The sequence below is a fragment of the Palaemon carinicauda genome, chromosome 8 (assembly GCF_036898095.1).
Source record: "Palaemon carinicauda isolate YSFRI2023 chromosome 8, ASM3689809v2, whole genome shotgun sequence".
Lineage (NCBI taxonomy): Eukaryota > Metazoa > Arthropoda > Malacostraca > Decapoda > Palaemonidae > Palaemon > Palaemon carinicauda.
Genome location: NC_090732.1, coordinates 169933421 through 169953420, shown reverse-complemented (window position 1 = coordinate 169953420; position 20000 = coordinate 169933421). Strand labels below are relative to the sequence as shown.

The window sequence follows — 20000 nt, the reverse complement described above, 5'->3', positions numbered from 1 at the left end:
TTAGTTAGTAGCAATAGCTAGTCTGCTGGCTAGCTAGGAATGTAGAACACTCCCAGAAGCTATCACTTGAGAAATGTTATTAGCTAGCCTTGGGCATTACTTAGCAGTAGCAATAGAAAATCACTAGTCTGCTGGCTAGCCAGGAATGCTGAACACTTCCAGAAGCTCTCACTTGAGAAATGTTATTAGCTAGCCTTGGGCATTACTTAGCAGCAATAGAAAATTACTAGTCTGCTGGCTAGCTAGGAATGTTGAAAACACTCAGAAGCTATCACTTGAGAAATGTTATTAGCTAGCCTTGGGTATTGCTTAGCAGTAACAATAAGAAAACTACTAGTCTGCTGGCTAGCTTGGAATATTGAACAATATCAGAAGCTATTACTTGAGAAATGATATTAGCTAGCCTTGGGCATTACTTAGCAGTAACAATAAGAAAACTACTAGTCTGCTGGCTAGCTAGGAATGCTGAACACTCTCAGAAGCTATCACTTAAGAAATGTTATTAGCTAGCCTTGGGCATTAATTAGCAGTGACAATAAGAAAATTACTAGTCTGCTAGCTAGCTAGGACTGTTGAACAATCTTAGTAGAAGCTATTACTTGAGAAATGTTATTAGCTAGCCTTGGGCATTACTTACCAGCAGCAGCAATAGAAAATTACTAGTGTGCTGGCTAGCTAGGAATGCTGAACACTCAGAAGCTCTCACTTGAGAAATGTTATTAGCTAGCCTTGGGCATTACTTAGCAGTAACAATAAGAAAATTACTAGTCTGCTGGCTAGCTAGGAATCTTGAACAGTCTTAGAAGCTATCACTTGAGAAATGTTATTAGCTACCCTTGGGCATTACTTAGCAGCAGCAATAGAAAATTACTAGTCAGCTGGCTAGTTACGAAGGTTAAACACACTTGCTTGAGGGTACACTCGGGCACACTATTATATCTAAGTTATCTTCCTCTTGTTTTGTTAAAGTATTTATAGTTTATATAGAAAATATTTATTTTAATGTAGTTACTCTTCTTAAAATTTTTTATCTTTCCTTTCCTCACTGGGCTACTTTCCCTGTTGGAGCCCCTGGGCTTATAGCATCCTGCTTTTCCAAGTAGGGTTGTAGCTTAGCAAGTAATAATAATAGTAATAATAATAATAATAATAATAATAATAATAATAATAATAGTAAGCTATTACTTGAGATTTTTTTTATTATTATTTGCTAGCCTGCATTGATAAAGTTTTTATCTTACTCGGCTGCTTACATTTACTGTATCTTTAAAAAGGTCTCGATTATTTCCACTTATTGATCCAAAATTATAATTTTATCAATTTTCAACTTCCAATATGCTGCTGATACCCAGCGCTTAGCCTTCATCTACTCAGACAAAAAAAAAAAAAAAAAAAAAAAAAAAAAAAAAACACATTTTGATTATTTAATGTTGAGGACTATTTTCTAGTTTCAGCTTGGTACTTCTTTTTTTTTTTTTTTTACACGGTTCAATGTGATATTTTGCAACCATATTTTTCCACAGTTCAACAGTCATAGATTTTCATATACTGTATATCAAAATTTGGACCATGTATAGCATTTAAGCTTAACATTCATCATATATTAAATAAATTTTTAATTTTTAACCTGATTTAATTCACGATTTAATTATGTAATTCTTTAAAAAGATAATTGCTCATATCCAGTGAAATAAAATCTGACAGTTATTTATGTAAATTTTTGAACAACATAATGCTGATAATTATTCATATCCAGTGTAATAACTGCAATAATAAAAGGTATGAGTGTATGTACCATTCTTCGTTTTAATCAGAGGCTAAAGAAAAGTTAGATCTTTTTTTTTGTTTTTTTTTTAAGAGGACAAATAAATCAAACGAATATTCTTTTTCCCTTTTGGAGAGTATATTACAAAACAATATCATTTTAACATGTTCACCTTTTACGGCTTTTTTAGCAACCTTCCCCACGGTTAGCTGCTTAGTCAAAGAAGCAAAATGACAATTCTTATTCCTTTTAGTTAAACACACAATAAAAGTGGCTGACACGTCACATTATCGGACATGCCAACGGATGACACATAATAATCATTATAGTCTACATGAAAACAGTTCCTGAAGATGTTTTTTTTTATTGAAAAGTATATACAACATTCTTTTAGGGAAAGTCCCTAAAATGCTGGCAGAATTGGGGTTAACTCCTATTATATGCTCGCATGAGAGAGAGAGAGAGAGAGAGAGAGAGAGAGAGAGAGAGAGAGAGAGAGAGAGACTTGCTTTTTGTTAGGCATTACTCAGAAAGACAATGTATTTGTCAATAAAATGCTAACAATAACCTGTCTTAATGCTAGAGAGAGAGAGAGAGAGAGAGAGAGAGAGAGAGAGAGAGAGAGAGAGAGAGAGAGAGAGAGAGAGAGCAGACTTGCTTTTTATGATGTCAGGCATTTCACAGAAAGACAATAAGTTTGCCAATAAACTGCTTACACGCATGAAAGAGAGAGAGAGAGAGAGAGAGAGAGAGAGAGAGAGAGAGAGAGAGAGAGAGAGAGAGAGATATGCTTAATGGAATGAAAAACAACATATAGAAATTCAGCTTAATGATAACTGGGGAAACCTAAAAACGATAAAACAGCCTACAGTCGGAGATGATTCAACATTTGACGTGAGGATAAAAAATGCTTATGCTAAAACTTTGTTATTTTCAATAGAGTATATTATAGGGGGAGCATCGATAAAGCACTGAATGGAGTGATATAATTAATCCTTTTTTTTATATACTCTAAAATAGCATTTATTAGCCTTAACCCTCAATTAAGAGACACCAACGCCATATATTGCACAAACACGAAGCTACCGGGTTATGTAGACCCCTGAGTACATCAAATCCAATCTTATTTGTTTTTTAGTTATGTACAAGTGGGAGAGTTAAATCACTATTAATATCATCATCATCATTGATTATCATTATTACTGTTATGAAGTACATTATACAAAATTTCAAAATTAAAAAAAGGGGGACAAAGAAAAAGATTGACAAATACTGTTATGAAGTACATTATATAAGATGATTTCAAAATTAAAAAAAGGGGGAGAAAGAAAAAAATTGACAAATACTGTTATGAAGTACATTATACAAGATGATTTCAAAATTAAAAAAAGGGGGACAAAGATAAAGATTGATATAGACATGTAAAAAAAATCAAATCTGACGGTGCTTCGAAACAGGTTTGCCAGAGTTTTTTTCCAGACTGAAAAGTGGCACTTGGGGAAAAAACTCGAGTGTGACCTGTTCTAGCACTGAAAGAACATCCAGCCTTTGACCCCCGCTTTTCTCCATTTCTTGCAACGAGGGTTCCGGAAGCTTCAGGATGACGCGGGTGAAAATAAATTATGGAATCAATTGAGTCCCATAGACTGCCAGCACCCTAAAATCAGTTTTTTAATATGTAACATCACCTAAATAAGACAAAAAAGTCATTCGGCCTTAAGATACAGCGGGTTTTAATTGTTATTGTAGCTTTACAATTAATATAAATATGTACACGAGGAATCAATTAAATATTAATCAATTACCCTGTGATAACTCTAGACGCATCGGCTACAGTTAGTAAAGGCTTTGTGAAAGACAAATCACACAACATAATTATAAAGAGATCAAAGCCCTCTTGCCTGACAATGCTCGCCACCCGCACAAGTACTGACTGGGGGGTGGGGGGAGGAGGCCATGGCCATACACACACATACATACATACACACGCACATGAGTGGATGGACAAAGGAGATGGGGCAGATTTGAGGCGTTCAACAATACCTGGCGGGGTGGGGGAATCAAAATCACAAGAAAAATGCCTTCGAAAACGGGAAAAAATTGGCAATTTTCTAACACTCATATCTCATTTGAAGGAATTTCAAAAAGTATTGGGATCTATGCATATCCAAGTACCCTTTTCTAATGTGAAAAGGATATACCAAAGTACCCTTTTTAGTGTGAGAAGATTAAATCAAAGTACCTTTTTAATATGAAAAGAATTTTATAAGACATTGAATCAATAGAAAAAAATAGCAATTTGAGCTCTGGTGACCCTTAGTATTGTGAACACCTCAGTTATTATTATTTTGTTGTTTCTATCCGGTCTGATCTTCCTACAGGATGCTGAGCAATTGATGGCGAGCGAAGCACACCGGCAAGAGGGTTGATATGGGCGGCATCAGTCTGTGCACATTTTCTTTTTTTTTTTTTGCTCTTGGTAAAAAACCCCCCGATCTTTTTGCAGTGCAAAGGTGGTCTCTGCTTGGCCCTGTTCCTTTACCTTACCTTCCCTCAGCCTCCCATCTTTTCACACTCCTGGTAAGGTGAGGTGATCCCCTCCCATCTTTCACACTCCTGGTAAGGTGAGGTGATCCCCTCCCATCTTTTCACACTCCTGGTAAGGTGAGGTGATCCCCTCCCATCTTTTCACACTCCTGGCAAGGTGAGGTGATCCCCTCCCATCTTTTCACACTCCTGGTAAGGTGAGGTGATCCCCTCCCATCTTTCCACACTCTTTGATAAGGTGAGGTGGTCCTCCTCCCATCTTTTCACACTCCTGGTAAGGTGAGGTGATCCCCTCCCATCTTTTCACACTCCTGGTAAGGCGAGGGTGTCCTCCTCCCATCTTTCACACTCCTGGTAAGGTGAGGTGGTCCTCCTCCCATCTTTTCACACTCCTGGTAAGGTAAGGTGATCCCTTCCCATCTTTACACACTCCTGGTAAGGTGAGGTGATCCCCTCCCATCTTTTCACACTCCTGGTAAGGTGAGGTGGTCCTCCTCCCATCTTTTCACACACTGATAAGGTGAGGTGGTCCCCCTCCCTTTTCACACTCTTTGGTAAGGTGAGGTGGTCCTCCTCCCATCTTTTCACTCATTGGTAAGGTATAAGTGGTACCCTTCCCATCTTTTCACACTCCTTGATAAGCTGAAATGGCCAAGTAACTGTCCATAGATCCATCATTTATGGGGAAGGAGATCTCAATTTCACACCAGAGGCATCAATCACTAACAGGAGGGGTAGCATTTTCAAAGTTAGTTTTTTGTTTTAATATTATCCCGGTATTTGAAGGACGAGAAGGAATGGCAACAACATCAACAATTTGCATCTGAGGCATTATTTACACATGCACATTTTTAAATGAAAAGAGATTTGCTTCAGTCGACCTTTTTATTATTTTCTTAGAATTCGTCTATCTCCTGAGGACTCTCACACGGAGTGAGTGAGGAGAGCGTGGATGGCAAGCCCCCGACATCCTGTTTGCTACTGCTACTGCTGCTGCTGCTGCTACTACACCACCCAGCCATGGCGCCCTCCCTCAGCTCCTTGCTGGCGGGAGGAGATTGAGACGGGTGCCTCCTTCCGCCAGCAGGGGAGGGCCACTGGGAATGGCGATGGTAGCTGTTGCTGTTGTATCCATCAGCCGTCATCTGCGTCGTCCAGTCTTGGAGGAATGAACGATGGGGACGAGGCCCAAGGTAGTGACGATGAATATCATGCCCTTGCGGGTCATTCTCCCCGGGCCTGTTCAACCCGGATATTCTAGCAATGGATGACGGCGGCGTTGACGTTCAGAGGACCTGGAACTTCTCCCCGAAGTCCATGCAGTCCTGCGAAGCAGGGGCGGTCACGCCCTGCACCGGGGTGACTGCGGCAGCGCGGGAGTAGTGTTGGCTGCCCATCATGGTGTGGGAGCTCATCATGTGGCCGCCCATTTGTTGGAAACCCCCCATGTGGTTACTGACGGGCGTGAACTGTGCGTGGGCGCCCATGTGGTGTGGCAGGTACTCCATGCTCATATTGCCGTAATATGAGGCTGGGCCGTAGTTCTGGTTCCAGGAGGAGCCGGGACTCTTGCTGCTGCTCATGTGGTAGGAGGGCGTCTGCATGCAGTTGCCAGTGGACACGTGAAGGTCGCCCATTGGGCGGAGGCTTGTGGGCGCCCACAAGGACGAGTAGCTGTTGGAATGGTCTGTTGTAGGGGGCGCTGTCTGGAACGAGCCGTATGTGTGTAATGGTGTGGGCGTGGGGGTGGTGTTGGGCGGCGTGTGTGCTGATGCTGGCGAGACCGAAGGAGGCTTGTAGGCCGGGGAGGCCGGGCGGGGGGAGGACTTGATAACTGGGGGTGGGGGTGAGGGCGTGCTGGGGCTCTTGATCTTCTTGGGTCGAGGGGCTGCGGCCTTGGTGCTGTCGTTGTTGTTGGAGGCTGGGGTGGCAGTGATGGTGGTGGCGGTGTTGTTGGTGCTATTGTTATTGCTGCTGTTGTTGTTGTTGGCATTGCCGCCGCTGTTGGCGTTCTGTTGCTGAGCTTGTTGGCGACACTTGGCCCTGCGGTTCTTGAACCAGACCTGTTGAGGAGAACAAATTGTCTGTTAGTGTTTTGGAGTTTTGATTCATCACTACGAATTGTAAAGAAAATTTAATTTTTAATAAATAAAATGTTGCAATTTAGAAATAATTTATAATTGATTGAGGGAGCATTTTGGAAGCATAGTTTGATGGAGAGAGAGAGAGAGAGAGAGAGAGAGAGAGAGAGAGAGAGAGAGAGAGAGGGGGGGAGACTTTTGATTCATTACTGCGAATTCAAAATAAAATGCTACATTTTGTAAACATAATTTACACTTGATTGAGGGAGCATTTTGGAAGCATAGTTTGATGGAGAGAGAGAGAGAGAGAGAGAGAGAGAGAGAGAGAGAGAGAGAGAGAGAGAGAGAGAGAGATAGAGAGAGATACAAGGATTTTGGATGTCTCAAAAACTTTTTAGTCCATCTGCGGAGACTCCATTTGCTCATTAGTAGAGCGATTTACTTTAAACATTTAAAGAGTTTTTATGATTTTGTCTAACTTATTCTTGAACTCGTTTACCGTGTTACTGTTTACTACATCAGCTGAGAGAGAGAAAGCGCGTCAAATGAACATTGCAATGAGCCCCAAGTAATGCTTACAGTCCACCGCTTGAGGGGCACTGATGACACTATCTCCCCATGGGGGAGAGTGAATTGTGACAAACTCCGAATTCATTTTCCTTTTGTCTTATTACAAAATTAAATATAGTTAATATATATAATAATTGGGGCCCCTGAGCGTATAGCATCCTGCTTTTCCAACTAGGGTTGTAGCTTAGCAAGTAATAATAATAATAATAATAATAATAATAATAATAATAATAATAAGAGGAATATGGGAGTGATCATCAGGTTATCAGAGCTTAACTGCTTTAGATTTATATTATCTGTCGTTAACTATCTTAAGTAAGAAGCAAATTCATCTCTTCTATATATTAAAGAGCAAGTGTCTGGCTGTATATACCAAGGTTGGTATATACATTATATATCTTTCCGGTAACACTCAGCGGCATTGCCAGACGTATTACTCACTCGGTCTCTCCCGTCCCTCGAGTAGGAGGGAGAGAGAGTAGTTATACCCTGTTGAGAGGGGTTACCCCAAGAGGTATACTTGGAAACAACAATCTCCTACAAATTGCTGAAACAGCTGTGTTGTAGGTGGAAAGGGGATGGAAGGGTTGAATATGTGTGCATACCTATCTAAATATTTAGCCGCCATGTTTGCGGGTCGCGTATACTAGTATTGCTTTTTATTACCAGTTTATTACAAGTTTTCACTCTGGTATATACAATCATACCAACCTTTAACATTCATGCCGCTGGTATGATACGGGATATCAATAACAGTTAAAAAAAAGCTAGTACAGTGTTAACGTGTTCGCCTAGCATTCGTATGGAAGCAGATCGATCCCAGCCTGCGACCATGAGTTTAAGCCTGTTTACTGGGGAGGCCACTGCTGTGGTAGGGCACAACAGCGGGGTTTTGTGCTTGCCCGACTGACGTTCTGGTGAGCATCTATTCTGATGGAACTGAAACCAGAAACCTTTACCCTTTGAAAATGATCGTAATCATATGCACAAGTGGTGAATATATTAATGCTATTACTCACGCCGTTAAAAACAATTATAACGAAAAATAGAAATAAATAAACCTATATTAAAAAGGAATAAAAAAAGCCGTGACGCCGATAAAATATGAACGAGTCCCTCTTCACAGAGAGTACTCAAACTACTGTCTAAATATCCTGACCCTAAGGGACCAGGCTGCTCATAAAAAGTTGTTTTTCAAGTTCCCGTGGCAGGGCCCTTCAGGGGGGTCGTCTACCTTTCGCTCCTTTTCCCCGAAGAGGGCGGAACAGCCCCAGTGCATTTTTTTTTTATAAATAATAACAAGGACGTTCGGTATGTCTATTTATTCCCCCCCCCCCTCTATCTCTCTTCCCTGAAGTTTGTTTTTATAATGTGGCGTTGTATGGCAACTCTGGGAAATGTGACGTTTCATCTGGTACGTCATATGTGGGTTTTGTATTCTTGGTTATGTTGGTAAAACTGTTTTTGTTTTCTATTCTTGTCTGTTATTTGAATATTTCTTATTCATGTCTCTGTTGATGACTTTTTTATTCTTGTCTCTTATGTTGATGACTTTTTTATTCTTGTCTCTTATGTTGATGACTTTTTTATTCTTGTCTCTTATGTTGATTTCTATTTTCTCTATTGTCTGTGTTGATGACTTTTCTATTCTTGTTTCTTATGTTGATGACTCTTGTTTTTCTTTTCTCTGTTGGTGCCTGATTTTTTCTATTGTCTGTCGATGACTATTTTTCTATTGCTTTCATGTTGATGACCTTTTTCTATTCTTGTCTTTTGTGTGGATGACTATTTTTTTTCCATTGTTGTCTTTTGTGTTAATGACTTTTTTCTAATATTGTCTCTTTGTGTTGATGACTTTTTTCTATTGCCTCTTGCGTTGACTATATTTTTCTATTCTTGTCTCTTGTGTTGACTTTTTTTCTTTTGTTGCCTCTTCTGTTGATGACTTTCTTTTGTTGCCGCTTCTGTTGATAACTTTTTTCTTTTGTTGCCTCTTCTGTTGATGACTTTCTTTTGTTGCCGCTTCTGTTGATAACTTTTTTCTTTTGTTGCCTCTTCTGTTGATGACTTTCTTTTGTTGCCGCTTCTGTTGATAACTTTTTTCTTTTGTTGCCTCTTCTGTTGATGACTTTTTTCTTTTGTTGCCTCTTCTGTTGATGACTTTTTTTTTTCTATTCTTGCCTTTATGTTAATGACTTTCTTTCTATTGTTTCTTATATTAACTGACGGAACCACAGTATTCCTAATGTTTATCTTAATGTCATATTATTGTTACTGCTCTTCATCGAGTTGAAAGATAATTTTTGGAAAATATTGATCACGATTGACTCCGCTATTGCAATATGTCCATCGTTCGGTATATCCTAACCATAAATATCTATTATCTTACAGGTTATGTAACCTAATAGTTGTTTTCTTTCTCAGTACCCCTTCAAAACTTCAAACTTGCAGCAAATATTTTTATGTTGAACAGGTCTTTTTTATAGTTTATATATGAAATATCCGTTTTGATGTTGTTAATGTTTTCACAAAATTTTATTTTAATAGTTCATTACTTCTTACATTGTTTATTCATTTCCTTATTTCCTTTCTCACTGGACTATTTTTCCCTGTTGAAGCCCTTGGGCTTATAGCATCTTGCTTTTGCAACTAGGGTTATAGCTTAGTAGAAACAATAATAATAATAATAATAATACTAATACTATTCACGGAATCACATTTAAACAAACACCAATGACATCCACCATAAAGCCACACGACATTATATATATTCCTAAAGTAATTCCCAAACACTTCGTTTAAAGACGAATTCAACAAAACATTTCCTTTTATCAAAAAAAAAAAAAAAAAAAGATGAAGAAGAATATGAATCTCGTTAAAGACTCCACAATCTCTCCTCCACCCTCTGGTAATTGCGTATAGCCCGATCGCTTGATATCATATTCATAATATATTCAAAAGCGCTGCCTCACGGTTGTTAATCATCCAGACACATGTTGATAAACAGCGAGGAGTGTCTCCATCATATTCCACGGTGCGTTGTAACGGAGAACATTCAAAGAAATTATTGTTGTTATTATTATTATTATTATTATCATTGTCATTGTTATTATTATGATTATGATTATTATTATGATTATTATTATTACTTGTTAAGCTACAACCATAGTTGGAGAAGCAGGATGCTATAAGAACCAGGGTTCCAACAAGGAAAATAGCCCAGTGAGGAAAGGAAAAGAGGAAAAAATTAATAAATGTTTCCTATATAAGATATAAAAACTTTAACAAAACAAGAGGAAGAGAAAGAAAACAGAATATTATTATTTGCCAAGCTACAACCCTAGTTGGAAAAGCAGGATGCTATAAGAACCAGGTTTCCAACAGGGAAAATAGCCCAGTGAGGAAAGAAAAAAAATGTTGAATATTGAAAGAACAGTAAGAATATTAAAATAAATGTTTCAATATAAACTATAAAAACTTTAACAAAGCAAGTTGAACTGAACGATAGAATATTATTTTTTGCCAAGCTACAACCCTAGTTGGAGAAGCAATATGCTATAAGCCCCAAGGCTCCAACAGGGAAAATAGCCCAGTGAGGAAAGGAAATAAAGAAATAAACTACAAGAAGTCTTATAACAATAACATTAAAATACATCTTTCATATATAAACTATAAAAACTTTAAAATACGAAGAGAAATAGATAGAATAGTGTGACCGAGTGTACCCCCCATGCAAGAGAACTCTACCAAGACACAAGACAGTGGAAGACCATGGTACAGAAGCTATGGCACTACCCAAGACTAGAGAACAGGGGTTTTATTTCGGAGTGTGCATCTCCTAGAAGAATTGCTTCACATGGCTAAAGATGCTCTGCTACCCTTACCAAGAGGAAAGTAGGGATTGGAGAATTGCATTGCAGTTGTTAAACCCTTGAGCGAAGAAGAATTGTTTGGTATTTTCAGTTTTGTCAAGTGTAAGAGGAAAGAGGAGAATGTGTAAAGAATATGGCAGACTATTCTTTATTTATTTACATATTTTATTTGTCATTATTTCCCTTCCTCAATGAGTTATTTTCCCTGTTGCGAGCCCCTGGGCTTATAGCATTCTGCTTTTCCAACAAGGGTTGTAGCTTAGTAAGTAATAATAATAATAATAATAATAATAATAATAATAACAATAACCCCTTTGAGCGAAGAAAAATGGAAAAAAAATAGACAATGTCATATGTCCTCTTCCCTATTCGCGTGTCTCGACCTGCGAAAACAAATTAACAGTCGTCGGTAAATGGATTTGCCGGGCGACGGCCTATCGAGACATAACAAGCGCCATCCATTTGGCCAGTCGTGGTGTCAGGCACGTGACTCGAGGGATGGATGCGGTCCTGCGGAGGTTTCGAGGAATCGAGTGTTGTCGTTACTCGAACTTGGCGGCGTTCGCGAAGCACTTTTGGGAATCTCCTTGTTTACGTTGTCCCAGCTTCTTTATTCTATTTTACCTTCTATATTCTTTTCTTCTTTTTTATATAAATGTTCATACTTATTGTATGTCAACTAGCTTCTTTATTATCTCTTTTTTTATGAATGTTCAAACTTTTTGTATGTCTCTTACCTGCTATGTTCTACATTCTCTTCTTTTTTTTTATGAATGTTCAAACACTTTTGTGTCTCCTAGCATCTTTTTTCTCTTCTATATTCAATACTTTTTTGTTTGTAAATGTTCAAACATTTTGTAATGCTCCAAGCATCTTTATTCTTCTAAAGTGTTTTTGATTTTTTTTTTGTGGTTAAACTATTTATCTTCGGGAATCTCTTGTTTACATTTTGTATTTTTCCCAGATTCTTTTCTCTTCTACATTTTTGTAGTACAAACTTTGTGAATCATTGTAATTCTCCGAGCTTCCTTTCTCTCTACAAGTTCAAACTTTTTGTAATCTTCCCAGCTTCTTTTCTCTCTTCTACATTTTCTCTTATATAATTGATATATCTCCAAGTTTCTTTTCACTCTTCCTTCTTCTACAATCTCTCTTTTTTTAAAGTTCAAACATTTCATAGGCTTACTTTTCCCAGCTTCTTTAACTCTCTTCTACGTTCTCTTTATTTTGTAAAAGTTCAAACTCTGTGTACTTCTCTCACCGTCTTTTCTCTCTTCTACATCCTCTTGTTTTAAAGTTCAAAATTTTGTAAATTCTTTTCCATTGAACAGTTTGACATGAGTCTTATTTTATAGCTTGTATATGACTGATCTGTTTTAACGTTGTTACTAATAATAGAATAATTCACACTTTTATCCTTAGCTTATTTCATATTCCCTTATTTCCTTTCCTCACTGGGCGACTTTCCTTGTTGGTGCCCCTTGGGCATGTAGCCTTTAGCTTCTCCAACTAGGGTTGTAGCTTGGCTAGTAACAATAATAGTATCAATGTCGTGTCTAAGAATCTTGGGTATTGAAAATCCACTGTTATATATTTTTGTCTATTTCAAAAACAGATTTCGAGCTTTTTTTCAAAGTTCCTCTTCAGCTGAAGAGGCACAGAATAAACTACGGAAGATGCCGTTTTTAAAAATATATAATGATATATAACTGGTTTATACCTAATAATATCAATAATAATAATAATCTTAATTGATTGATTGATTTCAAGCTTCCTGGCAACCTTAATAACATTAAAACATATATTTTTGTATCTAAAGACATTTACGCAATTACGCAATTACGAATCAGTACAACAGAGGACTCGGAAGATCAACCACAGTTGAAAGTAACTTATTCCTATACGCACTGGTTACTGAATACGCCCTAAGGGAGAAAGACTAGGGGGAAGTGTGTGTGTGTTGAAGTAAGCCAATGGTGTGAAACCCGTTTAGAAAATGGAAGCTGGCGCGAGAGAGAGAGAGAGAGAGAGAGAGAGAGAGAGAGAGAGAGAGAGAGAGAGAGAGAGAGAGATGTGTGGTTAGCGTTTCCAGCGTAACATTAAATGAGCAGAAAATACGCGGAACGCCTGCCTGTCAGGAAATGGATACAATGAATACATGATGATGACGAGGGGAATGAGGGGGGGGAGGGGGGGTGAAGACACCGATGACAGGGGGACGAACTCCCCTCAATACCACACACACAAGAGGGAATACCGAACGAGGGGAGGGGCGAGGGAGAGAGAGAGAGGGGGAGGGAAAATTGAAACAGATGGAGGGGAGAGAAATCTGTTCCAGAGAAACTTTTATCATATTTCTGTCCCCAAGCTTCGTTCATTCCCACGGTTGGGGGACTATAGGGGGGAGGGTTTTGGGGGTTGGGAGTGGGGTAGTGAACCCCCCATGGCATTACTGAAGTAAAGGAATACATCATTTAGGAGCAGGAGGTAAATCGAAATATTCAACAGCATCCTTAGGCTTCTATGGCATCGCGATATTCTTCCTGCGGTCCTTAATCGTATATCCTACGACGAGAAGAATTGCCTCCTGCAAATCCTGGCGACAGTTGTTGGTAGGAGGAGGAGGAGGGAGATAGCTGGAAGGCGTTGAGGGGAAGAAGATTGAAACCCCAATGTAAATTAAATCATCTTCCCCTAAAAGAGAGTGCAGTAGAAGGAGGGGAATAAGGAAGGTGAGGGGTGGAGGGGGGGGGGGGGTGGTAAATAGTGAGGGGTAAGCTAATACAGAGGGTAATAGAGCAATGTCAACGGCGGGAGGTGAGTTGTGATTGCTTAATGGGAAACAGAGACTGTGTCAACAGCCGAGGTGGGAAAGTAAATAAACTGTGGCATGGCGTAAGGGCGGCCTAAGTAAAGAGACTAGTTTCGCGTCACTCAAGATCTCTCTCTCTCTCTCTCCAGTGCCTCCGGGAACGAAAACACACACGCACATATATACACACACACGACGTTAATGTCTTTGAGGAGGACGTTGTGGGTGAACAGATTATCAAAAGTGTCTCTTGACTGTTACCAGGAGGCGGGAGTTCCTTCATCATTTCCTCCTACGCTTATTTACGCAAAGGGCCTCGGTTAGATTTCGCCTTTCGTCTCTATAAGCTTTTAATTCAATACTTCTCCACTCATCATCTCCTACTTCACGCTTCATAGACCTTACCCATGAAGGCCTGGGTCTTCCAACTCTTCTAGTGCCTTGTTGAGCCCAGCTAAACGATTATTGAACTAATCTCCTTTAAAACTAATAATTGTTTTCGCTGTAGGGTAGCGTTTATCGCTTCAATTGGATGAAAGAAAATAGGACTTGTAAGTCTTTCAAGTCCGAATTTATAATGCATGGATGGAAAATTGTTTTTACAATTCAGAAAATATACAAGAAATTTGTTCTCGTTTTAATTACGCAATGGAGAACTTGTATCTAGGGCCTCTATGTTACTTGCTTACATTGTACCTTTGGAAGAGAGGCCATATCTTGACGTTCAAGTGGAATACTCTTCTTTTGAGAGAGAGAGAGAGAGAGAGAGAGAGAGAGAGAGAGAGAGAGAGAGAGAGAGAGAGAGAGAGAGGGAGAGAATTTCCAGTCAATAGTCCAGGTGCTCCAGATTAAAGGCGTTACAGTACATAGTTGCCAAGCTTTCTCGAGTTATAAGTACATCGTTATGATAAACATTCTTTTTATAGAAGAAGCCTTTGACAAATATGCTCGTGTAAGTTTCTGACAAAGCGTGTGTCGTTAACTCGAGGTATCTGAGATATATCAAGAAACCGTTTTCTATACATTGACGAAAAACATTTTGTTTCAAGGTTAACTAATATATACAATCATACATAAACGTGACCAGAAGGGGGAACACATGCAACCCCTCAAAGAAAATAAGAAAAGAAAAAAAGAAAATAAAACTTGAAGAGCCAAGAATGAGTAAACACTGCAGATGATTAATAGGCAAGAATTTTGAGTCAGCACTGTAGACGTCGTTACGGAAGTACTTTATGTATGTCCCGTTTCTGTCACGTGTTTCCTTCCAGCGAACGTTGTCATGAATAGAGAGAAAAAGCGAGAGTGGCTCAGTAGTAGCGTGCGTTGTGACTTAACATATTTATATCATAATGATTATAGCGGACATTATATGAGAATGCAAGTTACATTCAAATACATTACTTGTCTTAGACACTGTGAGTATATATATATATATATACATATATATATATATATATATATATATATATATATATATATATATATATATATATATATATATATATATATATATACACACACTAGCTAAAATTTATCATGTAATATAGAAATCAGTTACAATAATGTTGCAATGAACATCCGAGGAAATAGTCCAACTATTCATCCTCAATTGTCAAAGACATCTGTGGGTATTGAGCCTTGGCAGATCCAGCATAGCCTCCCATTTTATCTTCCAAGATTAATTTCATCCTCTAAGATTATTATTATGCCCAGGTGTGACCTGTTTTGGCACATTTTATCTTTATTTTTCAAGATTAATTTTTAATTTCCAAGATTATTTCCATGCCCAGGTCTCACCTGTTGTGGCACATTTTCTCTCTGTATTGTATTTTCCAAGATTAATTATATTTTTTCAAGATTATTGCCATGCCCAGGTGTGACCTATTGTGGCACAATTTATCCATCTTATTTTCCAGGAGTAATTATATTTTCCAAGATTATTGCCATGCCCAGGCGTGACCTATTGGGGCACAATTTATCTCTATCTTGTTTTCCAATAATATTGCCATGCCCAGGTCTGACCTGGTGTGGCACATTCTATCTCTATATTCTATTTTCCAAGATTATTGCCATGACCAGGTTTGACCTATTGTAGCATTTATGAGAGTCAGCAAGCTACTAAACTCAAACTATGTGCACTCGAAGACCATGTTTGCACAATTCATCTCTTATCTTATTTCCAATAATATTGCCATGCCAAGGTCTAACCTATTGTGGTTAGTCATGAGAGTCAGCAAGCTACTAAACTTAAACTATGCATTTGTTTCCAACTTTTTGTTCCGTCTCTCTTTCTCTCTCTATCCATGACCTTGTCCTTGAAGAGTCCCCGTCACGTCACTGTCCTTTTGTGCATGCAGACACATGTTCACAAAGTAGTAATAAAAATAAACGACCCTTGAAGTCGCTGCTTATTTTCATAGCGTGAATATTACGGATTGGTGTCACCACCGGGAATACTGGACACAGGCCTATAATGTATCTGTACACTGGAAGGCGCGTTCGATTTTGCCAATAAATACCTTAATTACTGTTAAAAAATATGCCGTAAAAACTGTAAAAATCCTGGAATAAATTTCACCAGGGTTTTGCTATTTTAAAAACAGTTACATTGACATTAAGGAGTGATATTACGACCACCAACCCGTAAAATTTAATAACAAAGTAGGGTCAAAATGACGGTCGCCTGTATTTTACTGAAATACAGGCTGAGAACAGTATATTTTTAATGAGATTTTCTATTAAAAATACGGTATTATTTAACAGTGTTGGTTATAAATACTGATAAACCACTGTTGCAAAACAAACGCGCCTTAAATAGAGAGGAACAAAAGCATATATTAGTTATTCATAATCTACCAACAGGAATAGAGGAGTAATGAGTGACATGGGAACTTCCATGACTAGAGATAGAAGGCCTAATCCCAGGTGGGTGACAGCAGCAGCCGCTTGTGCCTGTTTGTGTATGAACAGTTTGTTTGTTTGTGTCTATTGGGTTGTGGACATTATAAGCTATACGTTTAAAGGTAGCTCATGAATGGCAGAGGAAAGGGAGAGTGACATTGCCCTAGAGCAGGACAATGCCCCAGAGACTAACCATATACATATATTATCATGAACAGTCAATTTGTTTGTCTTTTGGGTTGTGGACATTATAAGCTATACGTTTAAAGGTAGCTCATGAATGGCAGAGGCAAGGGACAGTGAGATTACCCTAGCAAGCAGGATAATGCCCTAGAGACTGACCACATACACATATGATCAGCGGCCTAACCTCCTATCTAAAGCTAGGACCAGGAAGGGCCAGGCAATGACTGCTGATGACTCAGTAGGTAGACCTGTAGGATCCCTCAAGCTCACATCCTTAGCTCACAAGGCAGGGACGTTTCCAATAGTGATTTTGAAATGTAGGTGTGGTTAGTTGCAAGCAAATGTCAAAATGATAATAGAAATGGCATAACTAAGGAATATATTGTATGTGTTACCCCTATTGCTACTGTGTGCATACACAGAGAGGCGGCAAGCTGACTAAATCGTGTACAATAACCGTACATTCACGTGTCTACAAACACAAGAGGAACACCGACCTGCACACGGCTCTCCGGAAGGTTGATCTTGAGGGCCACTTCTTCCCTCATGAAAATGTCTGGGTAGCGGGTCTTGGCGAAGAGCGACTCCAACACGTCCAGCTGAGCGCGCGTGAAGGTCGTCCTCTCGCGGCGCTGTTTTCTGGTAGGTGCCCCTGTCACAGAGGAGAAGGAGGTCCATGAGTTACCTGCAGGAGGAAGGAGTACAACGAATGCAAGTGTTACTAATATATACATATGATAAATAAAAGCACAGAACGTGATGGGTCAATAACATGCAAGCAATGTGTCGAATGATTCCAGAATAACGTGCACTCAGACTGATTCAAGAAATGCGAGAGGAAGTTATTTCAAGAGGAAAGAGGGAGTTGATGAGAGAGAAAAGAGGAACTTTATACATGATAGGAAAGAGGAAGTTGATTTAAGAGTGAAGAGGTGAAATTACTTCAAGAGAAGAAAGGAAGTTAATTAAAAAAAGGAGAGAGGAAGTTAATTCAAGACAGAAAAGAAGAAACAGTTAATTCAAGAGAGAAAAGAGGAAGTTAATTCAAGATAGAAAAGAAGAAATAGGATATTAATTCAAGAGAGAAAAGAGGAAGTCAATTCAATAGAGAAAATAGGAAGTCAATTCAAGAGAGAAAAGAGGAAATTAATTCAAGAAAGAAAAGATGAAGTTAATTCAAAATAGGAAAGATGAAGTTAATTCGAGAACGAAAAAGGAGAAAGGAAATCGATACAAGAAAAGAGGAACTTGATCCAAAAGAGGAAAGATGAATTTAATTCAAGAATGAAAAGAGGAGAGAGGAAGTTAATTCAAGAGAGGAAAGAGGAATTCGATAAAGGGTAAAGGGCGTCACTCCGGGCACAGATTGAAGCTATACAAACTATGACTGGAAAATGTGTCACTGGTGACAATTAAAGAGGAAGAAAAAGAGTGGAAGGGAGTCTTAAGACTCATCGAGAGCAAAAGCAATTTTAGGGGTTTGCTTGAAAGCATCAAAATTCAAGTCTTAGAGAGTTCACACACAAAGAATCATTCGAATAAGTACGACTTATGTTATATATACCCACCGTTTTGATTGAATATTTCACTAAATATTATATCATTCATCTGGTTAAAATACAAAATCGACTAAATTCATTCCTATCGTTTTTTGTGATGGCAAGATTTGTAGTGAATATCACAAGTGATTAAGTCATTCACTGAATATTATAATATTAATCTAATTAGAATTTAAAATCAACAAAATTCAGTGTCATCACTATTTGTGATCGCAAGGTATGTAGTGAATATCACAAGTGATTGAGTCATTCACTGAATATTATTTCATTCTAGTTAAAATTGAAAAAAAACAGTGCCACACTTACGTGACAAGCAAGGTATATAATAAATGTCAAAAATAAACTATTAAAATGATGAAAATATTACAAATAATTAAATTACTCACTGAATAATATTTCATTCATCTAGTCAAAAATAATAAAAAATCAGTGCCATCATAAATGCCACAATTAAACTATTAAAATGATGAAAATAATACAAATAATTGAATAATTCACTGAATATTTCATTCTCCTAATCAAAATTGAAAAAAAATTCAGTACCATCATTAAGTGACAGTAAGATATGCAATAAATGTCAAAAATAAACTATCTTAATGATAACAACAAACTTTAAGATTGTAAATGTATTTCATAATAAGAGAAAAAAACAAAAACAAAAAAATCCTTACCAGCAGGATACGGCACCGAAGGATGAACTCCATGGTCCATAGGCGAATGGTGTCCCATGCCTAAGCCGAGGCCATTCATAGGATAAGGGGGGCTCTTGAGGTACGCCATGCCTCCCCCTAGCCCACCCTGGGCTCCAAAGGTCCCGTGATACGCCAGTCTGACAGTCGACCACGCCTGCAAGATCGATAAATAAGGCTTGAAATAGGGCCGTGTGTAGGCGTCGGGAAAAAAACATTTGCATGTGGAAATATTATTTGATAGGGTATAATTGATTTTTCATTCGTATGTATGCATGTATGTATGTATGTACAGAATGTATATATATACACATATATGCGTACGTATTTCGTATATACAATAAAATATGTATGTATGTGTATATATATATATACATACACAGTTATATACACACACATATATATATATATATATATATATATATATATTGCAATATATATTTATTTATTTATACACAGTATATATATATATATATATATATATATATATATATATATATATATATATATATATATATATATATATAATCTATGTAAAAATACACACACACATCCTCATCACTGAAGTTACTCATTTATAAACCCTTAGATGTTATTTTCCTTAGGGCAAAAGAGTCGTGAGATGCAATGGGATTAATCCTATGAATAGAGCTTTATATATATCAATTGAAAGGGTTCCATAAACTGTACATCAAAGCCATTGAATGACTTTTCATAATCTTAAAATACTTTATGCAACATTGTTGGTGAAGAATTCATTCATCTTTCAGGTTTAATCCATACAATGAATAATAGCGGTTCAAGGAAGTTCGTGATTGGGATTCTTAAGCTACAGTTTTAAATATTCTTATAGCATAAAATTTGCGTTATTCATTTTTATACATTCGAAATTGGTAGGTCTTCATAATTCATACTAATATTAATTGATTTTAACTAAACCTTCTTAACAGTTTAAATATTCTTATAGCATGAAATTTGTGTTATTCATTTTTATACATTCGAAATTGATGGGTCT

The 20000-nt window shown here is 37.8% G+C and overlaps 2 protein-coding genes across 3 annotated transcripts in view; both read right to left on the bottom strand.

Annotated features, from left to right (window-relative positions):
• The window catches only part of LOC137646128 (homeobox protein OTX2-like), a 402842-nt gene that overhangs the window by 367844 nt on the left and 14998 nt on the right, over positions 1 to 20000 (bottom strand). For both annotated transcript variants that reach the window (XM_068379335.1, XM_068379332.1), the window contains exons 2-3: positions 18968 to 19142; positions 17235 to 17422 (exon numbers count right to left, since the gene is read on the bottom strand). In XM_068379335.1, the coding sequence (XP_068235436.1) occupies positions 17235 to 17422; positions 18968 to 19076 (297 nt within the window). In that variant the 5' untranslated portion in view covers positions 19077 to 19142. The remainder of the gene's footprint in view (positions 1 to 17234; positions 17423 to 18967; positions 19143 to 20000) is intronic.
• LOC137644762 (homeobox protein OTX1 A-like) lies at positions 4661 to 7591 on the bottom strand. The gene is made up of 2 exons (XM_068377659.1): positions 7505 to 7591; positions 4661 to 6375 (listed from the first exon to the last, which is right to left on the bottom strand). The coding sequence occupies exons 1-2, from the start codon at positions 7589 to 7591 to the stop codon at positions 5599 to 5601; spliced, it is 864 nt and encodes a 287-aa protein (XP_068233760.1). The 3' UTR covers positions 4661 to 5598.